The sequence below is a fragment of the Prionailurus viverrinus genome, chromosome B3 (assembly GCF_022837055.1).
Source record: "Prionailurus viverrinus isolate Anna chromosome B3, UM_Priviv_1.0, whole genome shotgun sequence".
Classification (NCBI taxonomy): Eukaryota; Metazoa; Chordata; class Mammalia; order Carnivora; family Felidae; genus Prionailurus; species Prionailurus viverrinus.
This window is the reverse complement of record NC_062566.1, coordinates 111,688,932-111,707,476: the sequence shown is the minus strand read 5'-3', so window position 1 is coordinate 111,707,476 and position 18,545 is coordinate 111,688,932. Positions and strand designations below refer to the sequence as shown.

The following is an 18,545-nucleotide window of genomic DNA, read 5'->3' as shown; positions in this document are numbered from 1 at the left end:
GGCATGACACAGGGTGGTCAGTAAGTGTCATGAAATGACTAGGAAAACTGATAAATCTCAGAAAAAATATAATAGAATATTGTTAAGTAAAGAGAACCAGTAACATGGTCTATTTCAGATTTCAAAAAGTCAAACAGGGTTCTCCACTAACTCCAAGAAAGAAGGAAAGAATGTGGATGTAATGTGTTACAATGGATATGAAACTAAGATGTAAGAAACAAGGAGATACAAGAGCTAGAAAACCTTATAGAGTGAGAAGAGCATATTATATGAGTATCTAAGGTTGCTTCAAGGATCATTCTTACTAATATTTTTTCAAGACAATCCTTATGAATAATATAAAGGAAAACATGTAGTAATTACCTTGGAGAAGTAGAAAGGCAAGCTGTTAGAGGCCGAACCATAGAAACATTTTTTAGGGGCCCAGTTGGTTAAGCATCCAGTTCTTGGTTTCAGCTGAGGTCATGATCTCACAGTTGGTGAGTTCAAGCCCCGTGTTAGGCTCTATACTGACAGTGCAGAGCCTGCTTGGGATTCTTTCTCTCTCCCACTCTCTGCCCCTCCTGGGCATGCTTTCTCTCTCTCTCAAAATAAATAAGCTTAAAAAAAAAAAAAAAAAAGCATTTTTTAAATCCACATGACTAGGCAGAAAAGTAGCCACTGAGTGTATTTGCATAAGTACAGAATTACTTACTGAGGAAAAAGATCCAAGATGATAGAATCAGAACAAACTGTTGGTTTCAGGAGACTCGGAAATAAAGGTAGCTGTTTTTAAAAGCATTCATTTAGTGTTTGCTATGTGCCTACACTGTGATTAAGAATTATAGATATTAGGGGGCGCCTGGGTGGCTCAGTCGGTTGAGCATCTGACTTCGGCTCAGGTCACGATCTCACGGTTTGTGGGTTCAAGCCCCGCGTTGGGCTCTGTGCTGACAGCTCAGAGCCTGAGCCTGCTTCAGATTCTGTGTCTCCCTTTCTCTCTCTCTGCCCCTCCCCTGCTTATGCTTTGTCTCTCTTCCTCAAAAATAAAAAAACTATTTAAAAAACTTTAAAAAAAGAATTATAGATACTAGAATAAAGAATAAAAGATCCCAATTTTTAAGAATTTTGCAGTTCAATAGTTGTAATAGGCATATACCAAGTTCCCTTGAGGTAGAATAACCAAAATAGCTATGGACCTTCATAAGATAGTTCTGTTCCTTGTAGAGTCACAGAATAAGACTCAAGACCATACTAAATGTGCTAGGAAATGTTTTGGAAACAAAGTAGATAATATTCTCCCCCTTGTACAAAACTGTGGTGTATTCATACCTGCTACAGCATACAGATTACCATATTTTGGGCAAGAAGCAGTAGAGTAGGAGCAAGTTGAAAAGAGGGTAGTGGGGGAGTGTACAGATTGTAGTATAAGGCAAAAAATGAAGAGATTGAAACATTTTGAAAGCAAGGAGGCAAATGGAGACATGATCCAGTGGAGACCTGGCATATACATTCGTTTAGTGTTTGAGCAAAAGCTTATCCTGGAATGAGAGACTAAAGGTGCCTACATAGGTATTTCAGAGAGAACTTAAGGAGCTGTCATCCAAGAAGAGGAGGCTATAAAATAACCAAAATGTTGATTTGGGGTTTCACTGGGAGACAGTCAACTGAAATGGAAACTGTGCCCTAAATTGTGAGCCAGGAGTACAGGCTTTTAAAGGTAAAAACCACAAGGTGACATAACTTGGTTTGAGACAATCATAACGGTGCTGGCAGAGTTTAAACTGGTTATCTAGTGCAGGATTGGCTGTTTAACAGGTGTTACAGTATCTCTCTTTCAGTCCAAAGTGGAAGAATGTGTCCATTTGGCAAAAGTCAGAAAAGTTCGTTGTGTTCTGCAAATTGAAACAGGAGTGGTGCATGGGACCTACTCGGAGCTCCAGGCTCCGAGCTGTCAGTGCAGAGCCCAACATGGGGCTCAGAATCACAGAATCATGACCTGAGCTGAAGTCAGACACTCAACCAGCTGAGCCACCCAGGTGCCCCATGTGTTGACTAGGACCTCCAGTACAATGCTAAATACTCGTGGAGAGAGTGGACATCCTTTCCTTGTACCTAGTTTTAGGGATGTTAGCTGTTTGTAGATGCTTTTAATCAGACTTGACATTTCCTTGTATTTTCAGTTTGCCAAGAATTTTTATCATGAAAAGGTGTTGAGTTTTGCCACCTGCTATTTCTGCATGTGCTGAAATAATCATGATTTTTTTCTTTATTAACTGGTGGATTTGTTCATTTGATTGACCAATGTAAAAACCACTTTACCTACATTCCTTAGGTAAACCCTACATTCGTCCTTTATATATTGCTGGATTCATTTTGCTGATATTTTCTTGAGGATTTTTGAGTCCATATACAGAATATTTTTCTGTAGTTATGTTACAACCTGTGTTTCATGTTTTGGTATCAAGATTACCTTGTCCTCATAAAGTGGATTGAGAAACATTTTGTGAAATTACTGAATGTATTGTGGAATTTTTTACATAAGGGAATTATTTCTTCCTTAAATGTTTGCTATAACATACTTATGTAACACTTGAGGCCTGAAGTTGTCTCTGTGGGAATACTTTTTTATTATGAATTCAATATCTTTAATACAGTTGAAGATTTTTTTTTTGAGAGAGAGAGGGTGCAAGTGAGCAATGGGCAGAGAGAGAGAGTCCCAGGAGGGGTGGGGGTGGGGGAGGGAGAAGTGGGGCAAAAGCTCACCCAGTGTGGGACTCGAACTCACCAACTGTAAGATCATGACCTGAACCAAAGTCAGATGCTTAATGACTGAGCCACCCAGGTGCCCCTTGAAGATATTTCTAATAGATGGGATATTCAGATATTCTGTTTCTTCTTGAGTCAGTTTTGATAACTTGTAATTTTTTTGGAAAGAATTTTCCCGTTTTATCTAACATACCATAATTATTCACAATATTCCCTTATCCCTTTAATGTCTTTAGGATATGTATAGTGATAATCCATTTTATATTCTGGAAATTGGTAATTTGTAAAATTACATTTTCTAGATTAGTCTTGCTAGCAGTTCATCAACTTTATTAAACCTTTCAAAGAACTTTCTTTTGGCTCTGTTAAATAAAAAAAAAAGTTTTTAATGTTTTATTTATATTAGAGACAGAGCATGAGTGGGGGAGGGGCAGAGAGATGGAGACAGAATCCCAAGCAGGCTCCAGGCTCCGGCTGCAAGCTGTCAGCACAGAGCCTGATGCAGGGCTCGAACCCACGAGCAGTGAGATCATGACCTGAGCCGAAGTCGGACTCTGATTGAGCTACCCAGACTCCCCTCTGTTATTGAGTCTGCTTTTATTTTATTATTTTCTTCTTTTCTTCCTTTAGGTTTAACTTAGTGGGTTTTTTTTTTTTTTTTTAGCTTCTTAAGATAGAATTTAAGATCATTGATTTTATACCTTTTAATTATTTCTTTTCTATTGTGAGCATGTAAAGCCGTAAATTTCTCTCTAAATGTTGCTTTAGCTCCATCCCACAATTTTTAATATATGGTGATATCATTGTCATTCAGTTAAAATGTTTTCTGTTTTCCTTTATACTTTCATCTTTAACTCATAGGTGGTTTTCCAAACATTGAGGGATTTTTTGCAATATCTTATTGTTATGGACTGAATGTTTGTCCCCATGTGCCCACCCCCCTGGGAAATTCAGATGTTGAGTTGAAACCTTAACCCTCAATATGACTGTATTTGGAGATAAGGTCTTTACAAAAGTAATTAAAGTTAAATGAAGTTAAGGATGGAGCCTTGATCCTATAGAATCAGTGTCCTTATAGAGACCCAGAGAGTGCACACTTGTGCATGTGCGCACAATCTCTCTCTCAGAACTCACAAAGAAGTCATGTGAGCACACAATGAGATGGTGGCCACTTACACGTCAAGAGAAGAGGCCTCAGCATGAAATTTGTCTTGCTGGTACTTTGACATTGGACTTGCCAAGCCTCCAGAACAGAATTTCAGCCATACGGTCTGTAGTATTTTGTTTTGGCAGTCCAAGAAAACTAATACAATTATTTTTGCTGATTTCTTTTTTTTTTTTTAATTTTTTAATGTTTATTTTCGAGAGAGAGAGAGAGAGAGAAAGAGAGCAAGTGGGGGAGGGGCAGAGAGAGAGAGGGAGACATAGAATCGGAAGCAGGCTCCAGGCTCTGAGCTGACGGCGCAGAGCCCGATGTGGAGGTTGAACCCATGAACGGAGATCATGACCTGAGCTGAAGTTAGATGCTTAACCGACTGAGCCACCCAGGTGCCCCAATTTTGCTGATTTCTAATTTAAGTCTGTCTTTTGAAATTTATTGAGATTTACTTATGGAGCAGCCTTTGGTCAATCTTTGTGAACATTACCTGGGCATTAGAAAGGAATGTTTATTCCATAGTTGTGTGTGCTGTTCTGTAAAGATAAATTACATGAAGTTGGTTCTTAGTTTTGCTCAAGTGTTCTGTATTTTTACTGATTTTTTTTTTTTGTTCTATCAGTTGCTAAGAAGTGTTGAAATCTGCAGCTGTCGTTTTTTATTTGCCTTTTTCTCATTTCAGTTTTTGCTCCATTAATGTTTAAGTTCTCTTATCTAGTGTGTTCATATTTAATGTTTTAACCTTTATTTTATTTAAATTTTTTTTTTTTCGGGGCGCCTGGGTGGCGCAGTCGGTTAAGCGTCCGACTTCAGCCAGGTCACGATCTCGCGGTCCGCGAGTTCGAGCCCCGCGTCGGGCTCTGGGCTGATGGCTCAGAGCCGGGAGCCTGTTTCCGATTCTGTGTCTCCCTCTCTCTCTGCCCCTCCCCGGTTCATGCTCTGTCTCTCTCTGTCCCAAAAATAAATAAACGTTGAAAAAAAAAAAAAAATTAAAAAAATTTTTTTTTCAACATTTATTTATTTTTGGGACAGAGAGAGACAGAGCATGAACGGGCGAGGGGCAGAGAGAGAGGGAGACACAGAATCGGAAACAGGCTCCAGGCTCCGAGCCATCAGCCCAGAGCCTGACGCGGGGCTCGAACTCACAGACCGTGAGATCGTGACCTGGCTGAAGTCGGACGCTTAACCGACTGCACCACCCAGGCGTCCCTAACCTTTATTTTATTTTAGAGAGGGAGATAGAGCATGAGTGGGGGAGGAACAGAGGGAGAGAGAGAGAATCTTAAGGAAGCTCCATGCTCAGCACAGAGCCTGACACCGGGCTCTGTTCCATGACCCTGAGATCATGACCAGAGCCAAAATCAAGAGTTGGATGCTCCGCTGACCGTGAGCCACCAAGGCACCCAGGTCATATTTTGTGTTTTAATGTCATCTTGGTGAATGGACTTTTTTCATTAGGAAAGGTCCTTTTTTATTCTCTGTAATATTCTTTATTCTGAAGTCTACTTTTTATAATATTCATAGGGCCAGTTCACCTGCGTAGTGTGTGTCCATCCCTTTCCTTTTCACTAGTGTTTATCCATGTATTTATGATTTCTGGTGGTATTCATTCCTGCGTATAGATCCAGTTTCTGTTCAGTATTATTCCTCTTTTGTCTGAAGGATTTCCTTTAACATTTATCATAGTGCAGATCTGCTTGTGACAGATTCTCCCTGCTTTTGTTTTTCTGAAAAAAAATATTTATTTTGCCTTTCTTTTGAAGGCTGTATTCACTGGACATGAAATTCTAAATTATATTTTTATTTTAGCATTTTATTTATTTAAAAAATATTTTTAATGTTTATTTATTTTTGAGAGAGAGAGACAGAGCGTGAGCAGGGGAGGGGCAGAGAGGGAGACACAGAACCTGAAGCAGGCTCTAGGCTCCCGACTTGTCAGCACAGAGCCCGACACGGGGCTCAAACTCAGGAACCGCAAAATCATGACCTGAGCCGAAGTTGGACACTTAACTGACTGAGCCACCCAGGCACCCACCGCTCTTTCAGCATTTTAAAGATGATGTTGCATTGACTTAAGGTTTGTATAGTTTCTGAGGAGAAGTCTGGTGTCATTCTCATCTTTGCTCCTTAGCATATACTTGTCCTTTTCCCCTGTGACTGCTTTCAAGATTCTCTTTATATCTGGTGTTGAGCAGTGTGGTTATGATATACTTTGCTGTTTGTTTTTTTTCTTTTCTGTTTATTCTGATTGGAGTTTGTTGAGCTTCTTGGATCTGCTTGTGTATATTTTTCACAAATTTGAGTCAGTAGATTCTTCAAACGTTTTTTGTTTCCCTTTTCCTCTCCTTCTGGAACTCCAGTTACATATCGCTTTTATCCTACATGTTACTGTGGGTCCCTTCTATGTCTTCAGGCTCATTGATCTTTTGTCTTGTGGTATCACATTGGTTGTTAATCACATCTAGTGTATTTTTCCTTTCAGATATTGTAGTTTTCAAAATCTGTGAGTTTTCTTTTTTTTTTTCTTTCAACTTTCATTTTAATATATACATCAGTGGAACAAAATAGCCCAGAAATAAACCCATGCATGTATGGTCAATTAATTTGTAACAAAGAGGCTAAGAATATATAATAGGGAAAAGATAGTCTCTTCAAAAATGGTGTTGGAAAAACTGGACAGGACGCAAAAGACATGCAAACATGCACAAGGATGAAACTGAACCACTCCCTTATACCATATACAAAAATCAACTCAAAATGGATTAAAGACTTGAAAAAAAATCTTCCATTTTTTCATTATGTTTAACTTCCTTTAATTATTTCCACATAGTTATAATAACCTTTTAAACATCCTTGTCTGCCTGTTTCATCCTTTATTGTTTCTGGTTGTGTTTCTCATGATTGATTTTTCTCTTGATTATGGGTCGTGTTTTCTTCTTAGCATGTTAGTTTTTAGATTCTGGATATTGTGACTATTACGTTGTTGCCTGTCTGCATTTTGTTTTATTACATGAACATTGTTAATGTTACAGTGCTGAAATTTGTGTTAGCAGGCAGTTAAGTAACTTGTAGATCAGTTTGACCTCCTGAAGGCCTGTTTGTAACCTTTTCTAGGATGATTCTAAAGTCGTATTTACTTCAGGGATAGTTCATCTATACAAATGAGTTATGTTCTAAGTGAGTATCCACAGAATTTTCAAGTGAATCACTGAGGATTTCCATTCTGGCTGGACAGAACTTGAAAATCTCCCTGCCCTTTTTGAACTCTGAGAATTATCCAGCATACAACTTCCTAGTTTTTGTTTGTCCAGTCTTCTGGAGTTTGACTCAGCATCTGCTTGGGCTAGTACTTTGTAAAGACTCATGAAGATACCTGGATCTCTTTTTTTTTTCTGCCTCCCTTCCTCCTTTCCAGAACTTTGCCCTGCAGCTTCCAGCGACCTCACCTTCTCCAGACCATAATCCCCATTTCATCAACTCAGTTGATTGATTTTGATAGAGAGTCCAGAAATAAACTTGGTTCTGCTTGGGTCCTGCTCCCTGTGGTTGTGATCAGAAATTGCGTTCACGTAGGTCACTAGGGTGATCATAGAGCTACATTGTTTTAATTTAGGAACATATTAAGAGGAATATAGGCCATGACAAAATGGGATTTATTCCATGAATGCAAAGATGATTCAATAAAAGAAAAATCCTTCAAAGTAATACAACATATTAACAGAATGAAGGAAAAAACCCACATGATCATCTCAGCAGATACAGAAAAAGCATTTAAGGATATTCAACACTTTTCCATGTTAAAAGCAAACTAGGAATTGAAGGAAACTTCCTCAGCATGATGATGGCAATGTATGAAGAATCCACAGCTGACAACATACTCACTTATGTAAGCATGAAAGCTAAGATTAAGAATAAAGACAAGGATGTGTGCTTTCACCACTTTTGTTCAATATGGTATTAAAAGTCCTAACCAGAATGGCTAGACAAGAAAAAGAAAGAAAAGGCATACAAATTGGAAAGAAAGAAGTAAAATTGTCTCTAGTCACAGATGAAATGATCTTACATGTAGTAAACTCTAAATGTTCTACAAACAAACAATACCTGTTAGGGTTTATAACAAATTCAGTAAAGTTGCAGGATACACACTCAACACACAAAATCAGTTTAGTTTCTATACATTAACAATGAACAATCTGCAAAGGAAATTAAGTAAATAATTCCATTTACAGTAGCATCAAAAAGAATAAGACACTTGTGAGTTTAACCAAGGGGGCAATAATTTGTACATTGAAAACTACAAATTTTGGCTGAAAAAAAATGAAGACATGAATAAGTAGAAATACATTCCACATTCATGGACTGGAAGACTTAATATGGTTAAGATGACAGACAATACTATCAAAGCATTCTGTATAGTAATGCAATCTTTGTCAAAATCTAATCAGCCTTTTTGTAGAAATAGAAAACCACACTCTACAATTCATATGAAATGTCAAAGGACCCCTAATAGCCAGAGCAATCTTGAAAAGAAAAAGTGAAGTTGGGGAACTCAAAACTTCCTGATTTCAAGCCTTACTACAAAGCTACAGTGTTCCAAATAGTGTGGCCCTGACATAAGGACAGATATATAGAGCACTGGCATAAAACAGGGGGGCCAGAAACAAACCCTCTCCTATACGGTTAAATGATTTTGGAAAGGGTGCCAAGACCATTCGTTGTGTGGAAGGACAGTTTCCAATAAATGGTGTTGGGAAAACTGGATCTGCAAATGCAAAGCACTGAAGTTGGATTCTTGCCTTACATCTCATAACAAAAATTAAAAGTGCATCAGATACCGAAATGTAAGAGCTAACTCTGTCCATTGATTGATGAGTGGATAAAGAAGGTTTGGAATATATGTTACACAATAGAGTATTATTCAGCCATAAAAAAAGAATGAAATCTTGCCATTTACAACATGGATGGAGCTGGAGACTATTATGCTAAGTGAAATAAGTCAGAGAAAGACAAATACATGATTTCACTCATATGTGAAATTTAAGAAACAGAACAAATGGGCAAAGGGAAAAGAGAGAGAGGCAAACCAAGAAACAGACTCTTAACTATACAGAACAAACTGAGGGTTACCATAAAGGAGGTGGGCCAGGGGATGGGTTAAGTAGGTGATGGGGATTAAGAAGTACATTTGTTGTGATGAGCACTGGGTATTGTATGGAAGTGTTGAACAACTATACTGCACACCTGAAACTAATATTACACTGTATGTTTACTAACAGGAATTTAAATAAAAACTTATAAATAAGTAAAGCAAGTGAGCAGACTATCTGTCCCCCTACACCCTTCTCCCCCCCCCCCCCCCCCCTCCAAAGCGAATACTATAAAACTCTTAAAAGAAAAGATAGGGAAAATATTTACATTTTTGAGTTTGGTGATTTTTTTTTTTTTTTTTTTTTTTGGCTATGACAAAATGTACAGGCAGCGAAAAAAATAATTGGGTTTTGCCAAAATTAAAAATTTTGTGCATCAAAAGACACAGAGTTAGAGATAACACAGAATGAGAGAAGATATTTGCAAGTCATATATCTGATAATGGATTAATATCCAGTATATAAAGAACTCTTATAACTCAACAACAACAAAACCAATTCAGAATAAGCAAAGGACTTGAAAGATATTTCTCTAGAGAAGATATGCATATGGGCCAATAAACTCATGAAAAGATATTCAACATCACAGCCTTAGGAAAGTGCAAATCAAAATCACAATGATATACCACTTCACATCCGCTAGAATGACTATTATCTAAAAGACAAGTAAAAATAAGTATTGGCAAGGATATGGAGAAATTTGAACCCTGCGCACTGCTTGTTGGAATCTTAAATGATGCAGCCACTGTGGGAAACATTAGAGCAGTTCCTCAAATTGTTAAAAAATTGCTATGTGATCCAGCAATTCAGTTCCTAGATAATTGCCCAAAGGAATTGAAAGCAGGGACTCAAATAGATACTTGTACACCAATGTTCATAGCATTATTCATGGTAGCCAAAATGTGGAAATAACCAAATGTCCCCTGAGAGATGAGTAGATACACAAAATATGGTACGCACATACAATGGAATATTATTCAGCCTTTAAAAAGAATGAAATTCTGATACATGTTACAACATGGATGAACCTGGAAGATACTATGCTAAATGAAAAAGAAGCAAGTCGCAAAAGAACAAATATTGTATGATTCCACTTACGTGAGGTATACAGAATATGCAAACTCCTAGAGACCTAAAGTATAATAGAGGTTACCAAGGTGAAGGGGAGGAATTACTGTTTAATGGGTACAGAATTTTTGTTTGGTATGATGAGAAAGTTCTGGATATGGATAGTGGTGATGGTTGCACAACATTGTGCATGTACTTAATGCCATTTAATTATACATTCAAAAATGGCTAGTGGTAGGTCGCGTGGGTGGCTCAGTTGGTTAAGTGTTGGACTTCGTCTCAGTTTATGATCTCATGGTTTGTGAGTTCAAGCCATGCATTGGGCTTTGTGCTGACAGCTTACAGCCTGGAGCCTGCTTCAGATTCTGTGTCTCCCTGTATCTGCCCCTCCCCCAGTCGTGTTGTGTCTTTCTCTCAAAAATAAATAAACATTAAAAAAAATTTTTAGGGGTGCCTGGGTGGCTCAGCCAGTTAAGTGTCCGACTTTGGCTAAGGTCATGATCTTGCAGTTTGTGGGCTCAAGCCCCGCATCGGGCTCTGTGCTGACAGCTCAGAGCCTGGAGCCTGCTTCAGATTCTGTCTCCCTCTCTCTCTGCCCCTCCCCTGTTCACACTCTGTCTCTCTCAAATATAAATAAACATTAAAATATTATTTAAAAAAATGTTTTTAATGGCTAGAGGCACTGGGTGGCTCAGTTGGTTAAGCATCCATTCAATTTCAGCTCAGGTCGTGATTTCATGGTTTGTGAGTTCGAACCCTGGGTCCGGCTCTGTGCTCACAGTGGGGAGCCTGCTTGGGATTCTGTCTCTCTGCTTCTTTCTCTCTCTCTCTTCCTCTCAAAAACAAATAAACATTTTTAAAAAGTGGCTAAAAAGTTAAATTTTATGTTACATATATTTTACCACTAAACAAACAGTAAGTTTGATTGACATCTAGGGAAAATTAGTGAGATTATCTTGGGATTAAAAAAAAAAAAACCTGCATGCTGATAGTGAGGGAAATAAGGGTGTTTTGTTAATCCGGTATTCCTAATTCAAGAAGTGGCTACCATCATTGGTGTTAATGGACTATTTTGTTTCATTTTCATTATGTCCAGAATTATTATTTCTAGAGCAATATGGTTAAACATTGTTTTTTACCTTATAACTTACAAATTTTAAAGACAAGAATCTAAAATAAATGAAGGGCTTTTCTTTCTTTGGCCTGAAAGTAAGCACTAGGGACCGTGATTCAAGTGACAGAACTCCAGAATGACCAGTTCTTCCTCTGGAATATATTACTGTTGGGAACTGTTCTACAAGCATTATTCCAACATTGCTTGTCCGGCCAGCTCAAAGGCAAGTTGCCTCCCAAGATAGCCAGCCTTGCTTAGCAGATTTTTTTTCCTAAAGCAGTTGTTTCTATTTTCTACAACAATAGAGTATGGCAAAATGATTTAAAACTCACACTTTGGAATCAAACATCCAGATTAACCTTTTGTAAAATTACTTAATCTCTTCATGCCTCATCTTCAAATTCATCTGTAAAATGTAATAATCACTTCACCTGTTTGTTGAGAAGATTAAATGAGATAATGTATGCAAAGTGCATAGCATGGTAGCTGGTACATATTAAATGCTCCGTAAATATTATCTGTTGCTTCTACTATTACTGCTCTTATACATAAATGAGCCCAAGGTCCAGACTTGGAGACAGGTTGGGGGGTGTCCACAAGAAGGCATTTCTTGTTTGACTTTGCAAAGCTCCTATACAAGATGTACTTTCTTTCTCTCCTAGTCCTACAGTGGTGTAATTCTTATGCCATCTTTACTTTCTTGCATTTAGAGTTCTTTTCCAAATTAGAGACCAAGCAGTGCATTTTAATCTTATCACGTTTAAAAAAAATTATTGGCACATTATAACCCGAGTTCACTATGTAATACTTCTTCATTCACTCACTTTTTAAAAAGCCATTGAGTCCTAGTCTTTTTCTTTTTTCCTCTCCCTCAGCCCCTTTTGGATCATAGATGCTGAGAGCTGAATTAATTGTATCCTTTAGGTCCATAAAACATTGTCATCATCAGTAAATGCAAGGTCCCTCTCTGGTTTGATTTTTGTCCTTTATCCCTAAACTTCATCTTGTACCCTTTCCCCCATAGGTACCCATTCTAATGTGTCTTTACATGTCTTTAACAATACATGTACTTTTGTCTTTTGTGTTTTTTTAAAAATATTTATTTATTTTGAGAGAGAGAGAGAGAAGGAAAGAGAGAATCCCAAGAAGGCTTTGCATTGTCAGGGCAGAGTCCAACTTGAGGCTCGATCTCATGAACCGTGAAATCATGACCTGAGCTGAAATCGAGAGTCAGATGCTTAACCAACTGAGCCACCCAGGTGCCCCTATACATACATGCATTTTTGTAAGTAGGTAATACTGTTTTGTGTGCATGGGTTTCTAATTTATAAGAAGATATTGGGCTATTAATAACCAACATTACATTTTAAAACCCTGTTACCTTAGATACGATTACTTAGTGCTTCTGACTTTTAACTATATTTTAGTTATCAGTTCCCTAAAGTATAGACATCTAAATTACCATCAGTTTTACCCTACCACAAAACATGCTGCAGTTAACATTTTTACATTATCCTTTATAGATAGGATGATCACAGTGGTCCAAAATGAGATGCTTTTTAAGTTGAAGGGGACTATTTTAATTATAACAGGTATTCATCAAGACTCCCAGACAAACTAGGATCGGTGGTCTACCCTATTTATGGAAGATTTTCCTGAGACACAGTTGGTAATCAGCAGATACATACTGGGAGAGCCCTTCTCCTCCTGGTTGTTTCTAGCTGACATCTGTTGCAATTGATTGGTACGTGTGCTGGACTGACTGTTGTGTATTTTAAATACCACCCTTGCTAGAAACTCTTCATGATGGGGATGTCTGGGTCACCATAGATATACTTAATTTCAATAAGTATGAGTTCCAAACCAGTCTTGTTCTAATAGTTGGATGGACTTTTTATCTGTCTTCTTATATTTTAGGACTTTCCACATTTGTACTGTGTCTTTTTTAATCTTTTTTCCATCAAACTGTCCAGTTTGGGCTGTAGCAGGCACCACTGTTTATTGACAACTGCTCTTACAGTAACTACTTTGTAGATTATGAAGGATTTTTTCAGATTTGATGTTATTAGACCCTAGCAATTACCTTTTGAGGTAGAGAGGGCAGAACTTGTAATCCTTAACATTACAGAAAAGGAAACCGAGGATTAGAGGTACACTGACTTAGTAAGTCCACACATGTGGTAAGTTATGGAGTTGAATTTATGACCAGGTGTTCTGCCTCTGATTAGCCTCTGCACAATCTAAAAGGGACAGGCAAGAGGGTAAATTTCTGTTTGTGGTTAAAGCAGGGACTATCCAGTTTAGCTTTATGTCTTCCTCAGAACATAACACAGTGCCTGACGCATAGTAAATGATCGGGAATTTTTAATGAACAGATGACTTGGGGATTAATGTAGGGCCCAGGTTTGAATTGGTAGTACTGCTGCCCAGTGCTTTGGTGACTCCCATTTTATTTCAGCAATGCTTCGAATTATGGGTGAGTTCAGTTCTCTAAATGCTCTTAATGAAGAAAGAGACTTCCTGCCAGCCTCAGAGTTTTCATGTTAAATGGCGTAGTGCATTTACAACTGACATAGCGATCGCTTATAAACATGCCATTGAAGCGTGACTTCTGGGTGAGAGTAGACTGTACTTATGTGTTCATAGAAAATTTCGATTAGATTTCTCCCACTCTCCTTTTTTTAGGCACTCTTCTGTAGCTTTGAATAACAGTAGCAAATTCCTTCCTCTTTCTAACAGTTATATTGCATTAGGCTGCTTAACACATGCTTCCTATTCCCCAAATCCCCAGTCATCTATAGTGTTTAGTAAAGATGTTAGATTTGAAAGATTTGCTCCAAATAGTTTGTGCTAGTATTGTGAGAGGCTGGTTGTCCTCAGCCACCTTGCTCAAACCAGTCACAGTTTTGAAGTGGTTTCAAAGCCTTCAACAATCAGGCTTCACCTACCTTTCTGTCTTCTCTCATAACTACCCACCGTCCCCTTTCTCATAGTTATAACTACCCACTATCCCCTTTCCAGTACCTCCCACCCACTATGAAACAAATTAAGAGTGTTCTAAGAAAACCCATTTAATAACTTAAGTTTTCATACCCTACCCTTCAAGGAAGTTGAAATAGTCATCTTCTAGAAGTAGCTTTCTATCATGTATCTTAAATCCTTTTCATTCTCTACCTGCAGAGACTCTGTGCACAAGGTATGCTATGTAAATGAGATGTTTCCTGCTGCTTCTCTCCTTTTGGCCATGTGTTTCTTTCACTCACAGATTGATTTGCTAGTACTTGTGTTAACACTGTGAGCTTTACATGGAAGCTTTCATCCTATCAATGGGGAGAATTTTTAAGAAAGCCCACGTATGTCTCCTTAAGTATCTTTTCTGTTGAAACCAATAGTAAGCTAGTGATTACGGCCATTCCTTCTAATCGTGCCACCAGACTTTTGTTTTTTCATTGTTTCCAAACCCTTTTCTCTTTTCACTGTGGCTATGAATTCTACAGTATCTGACATAAAGAAAACCCCAGGAGGTTCTTTCCTTTTCTTTTATATTCTTTCTTTTCCTTTTCTTTCCTTTATAAAAGTGGTTTTTGTAAAGTGAAATTCTTCCAACAGCTGAGTGGTGGGTCCATGGAAATGATACTTTGGTGGTCAGATGAGACCTGCTCTCTTAACTGATTTTTAAGAGTACGGTAACACTGTTATTATCTGTAGGCACCATGTTGTACCTCAGATCTCTAGAACTTACTCATCTTGCATAACTGAAATTTTATACCTATTTAAATGACTCACAGAAGCAAAGAATCGAAGGGTAGTTGCCAGGGGTGAGGGTGAGGGGCAAGATGGAGAGTTGCTAATCAGTGGGTAGTCCGTTCTCTACAGTGGATAAAACTTGGCAAACTACTTGAATATGTAGTTGTTTGCACTGAAAGTAGAAAAGGAAACAAGAGTGAATTTGGTGATTTGGTCCCATCATGAAGCTTCAGTTACCTCCCTAGTTCCCTTCATGCTAAATAGAAGAAAAAATGAAACTCCTAAGACCATTTCCTCCAAAACACCTCCATACACAAATTGTCCTCAAGGTTGGGAGAAGAGAAGTATGAAGGGGAAGGTTTGGTTAGGAATCTCTCCTCCACTAAATTGAAAATAGTTCAGGGGCACCTGGCTGGCTCAGTCAGAACAACATGCACAATGCTTTATCTCTGGGTTGTGAGTTCAGGCCCCACTTTGTGTGTAGAGATTACTTAAATAAGTATTAAAAAAAAAAAAAAGCTCATTTGCTAATTAGTTAAATGCATGGCTTCTTCTCATGAACACTGCTTACCCTGTTACATTAATATCGAGAAAGTCGAGAATTGGGTCCTCTGAAAGCCACCAGCAGAATCAAAATCAGATGTGAACAGAAGCACATCTTACAAGAATCACCATTATTCTTTAACTGAGTTTAGTATAGATTTTTCTTTTCATACTCAACAAACTATGTTGATTACCCTGTTTGTATTTTTAGTCTAGCTTGGTCTAAGTGGGCAACTCTGGGTACTGTTGACCTCTGTTGATGATACTTTTCATTGACCTTGCCTGGGTCTATTGACTAGTTACGTCACAGTTGACTCGCCAGCCTCCCCTCCCCAGTAGGCCTTTCCTCTTTCTTTTTCCTCTTCTTCTCTAATCCCTTTCTTCTTCGCTACTCTCTCCTTCACAACTCCTCCATGATTTTCTCAGGGCTGGGCTTCAACATCGTCGGTGGGACAGATCAGCAGTATGTCTCCAACGACAGTGGCATCTACGTCAGCCGCATCAAAGAGAATGGGGCTGCGGCCCTGGATGGGCGGCTCCAGGAGGGTGATAAGATCCTCTCGGTGAGAACTGGCTTCGGCCTCCTTCACTGTTCCTTGCTCCCTAGACCCCAGTTCTTACCCTTGGCCCCTTCTTTGGGAAGATTTCTGCCTGCCTTTTTGGATCTGGAAATTTCTGGATTCTAGAATTCGGTGGGAGGGACCTTGATCAATCACCTTTTCCAGCCCTGCCATGGAGCAAGGAGGATAATACCTCACTTGATAGCAAGGCCTGTAAGTCCAGAATATGAAGCTACTTACCCAAATTGAAAAAACAGGGAACAGGGAGGGTGAGGGACCGATATGGGGGAAAAGGACTTAAAACCCACAATTGTTGTCTTTCTTCAGTTATACTTTATCACCTCCCTTTTGTTAATTGAAACACTAATGTGTGTCTTCCTTTACTCCAAAGAGACAAAAAAGGAAGGTAGGAATTAAAGTGTCCTTTTTAGACTCAGATCCTTTCTCACCTGTTACTAAGAATTGGAAATTGGAATGCATTCTCATTTGGATATGTGTCCACTATGCTCCCATTTCACTCTGCTATGTATTTTGTAATAAGACACTACATGGTAAGCATTAGGTTTTTGTTTTTGTTTTTTTAATGTTCTAGAAGTTCCTCAAGGGCAGGGACTGGATCTTTTTAAATTTTTTGTATCCTTGCACAATGTTCAATATATATTTAACAGATGAACAGGTTGAGAAATCCAGGCAAGCCCAGAAAGGTTGGCTGATCCAAAATATAAATACAGTGTCATGGATGGTAACATCCTATTTTCGTCCTTCTCACCAACTGTTTTGCCTCTTTTCAGTCCATTGAGCTGCTAGATCCTGTTTATTAATTTGAGAGGTACAGTGATAAATACCTTTATCCCAAAACGATCCTGAGAAGCTTACAAGCAGATTATTTCCTATGGCTCCCTGGAGAAAGATATCCTAAAAACATGAAATCAGCTTGAATGGTACATTAAGGAAAATTTGAGAGTGAGTTGTTAAAGGTATAGCATGTAGTTAGAAACTGTGCATTTTAAAGTGCCATTTACCACATTGTCTCCAGGAAACTGGGGCCTGGGTTACATTTGAAAAGTATAGGGGAGAACAACCATGTTATTCAAAAAAGTTTGGTAAAAGATAGATTATTGAAGAATGAGAATGGTTAGTTTTTGAGCACCATATGCTGAGCAATATGCTGAGAACTTTAAATTTGTTTAATATTGTGGTAATCCTACGAGGTGGATACGTTTATTATGACTATTTTGCAGCTAAAGAAGCTGAGTTCTTAGTGAAGTCAAGCCGCTCGCCCAAGGTCACACAGCTAGTAGGTGGCAGAGGGCTAAAACTGGTCTGTCTGAATTTGGAGCCTTTACTTTTTTTTTTTTTTTTTTTTTTTAGTTTATTTTTTTTTTTAGTTTATTTATTTTTTTTGGGACAGAGAGAGACAGAGCATGAACGGGGGAGGGGCAGAGAGAGAGGGAGACACAGAATCGGAAGCAGGCTCCAGGCTCTGAGCCATCAGCCCAGAGCCTGACGCGGGGCTCGAACTCACGGACCGCGAGATCGTGACCCGGCTGAAGTCAGACGCTTAACCGACTGCGCCACCCAGGCGCCCCGGGAGCCTTTACTCTTAATCAGTATACTGTACTGCTTCCTAAGAGGTAAATGAGGAGCTCAGACTAGTTCTCCTAAACAGAAAGTTGCATGTGAATTAATAGATTTTATGTATGGTTTCATATAAAAACTGAATATAAGGGATAGAATTAGGGGGAAAAAGGACATAAAGCTCACTATGAGAGAATTTATTAGACATAAGCTGAGATGAGGGGCCTTACTTATGTGGGTCATTGCCTCACGGAGAAAAGAAATTACTGGAAGGTCCGCTCGAGTTTTTTAAAAGGGTATGGTAGGAGATAAATGTCCATGAAAAGAAAAAGTAGATGTCGAAAAAACTCAACTCGCTTCTTTTTAAAATTTATAGCAAGGAGGATTTTACTTTATCAAAGTAAAAGAAATATGAGAAATATTACAAAGATCTATAAAAGATATTAAGTATTAAACAAATATCTGTAAGACACATAACAAAGAATGATTCAAGTTTATGTTTTGGCCAGTTAAGACATGGCAAAGAAAAGAGGGAGGAAATGCCCAGCAAAGAAAAGGCAAAATTTTAAGACAGATATGGAGAGAAATAAAGGAAAGCTGAGAAAGAGAAAAAGCATGTACAGGAGGACAAGGCCAGTATATTCTCTCCATTCTTTTTTCTTTTTTTAAATTTCTTTATGTTAATTTTTGAGAGAAAGGGAGACAGAACGTGAGCGGGAGAGGGGCAGAGAGAGGGAGACATAGACTCCGAAGCAGGCTCCAGGCTCTGAGCTGTCAGCATAGAGCCTGACACAGGGCTTGATCTCACAAACTCATGACCTGAGCTGAAGTTGGACACTTAGCCGACTGAGCCACCCAGGCACCCTTCTCTGTTCTTTCTGGGG

The 18,545-nt window shown here is 38.6% G+C and overlaps 1 protein-coding gene across 1 annotated transcript in view; it reads left to right on the top strand.

The window, feature by feature from the left end:
* The window catches only part of SYNJ2BP (synaptojanin 2 binding protein), a 37,872-nt gene that overhangs the window by 5,263 nt on the left and 14,064 nt on the right, over positions 1-18,545 (top strand). Inside the window, exon 2 of the mRNA XM_047863781.1 lies at positions 15,950-16,086. Coding sequence (XP_047719737.1) covers positions 15,950-16,086 — 137 coding nt within the window. The remainder of the gene's footprint in view (positions 1-15,949; positions 16,087-18,545) is intronic.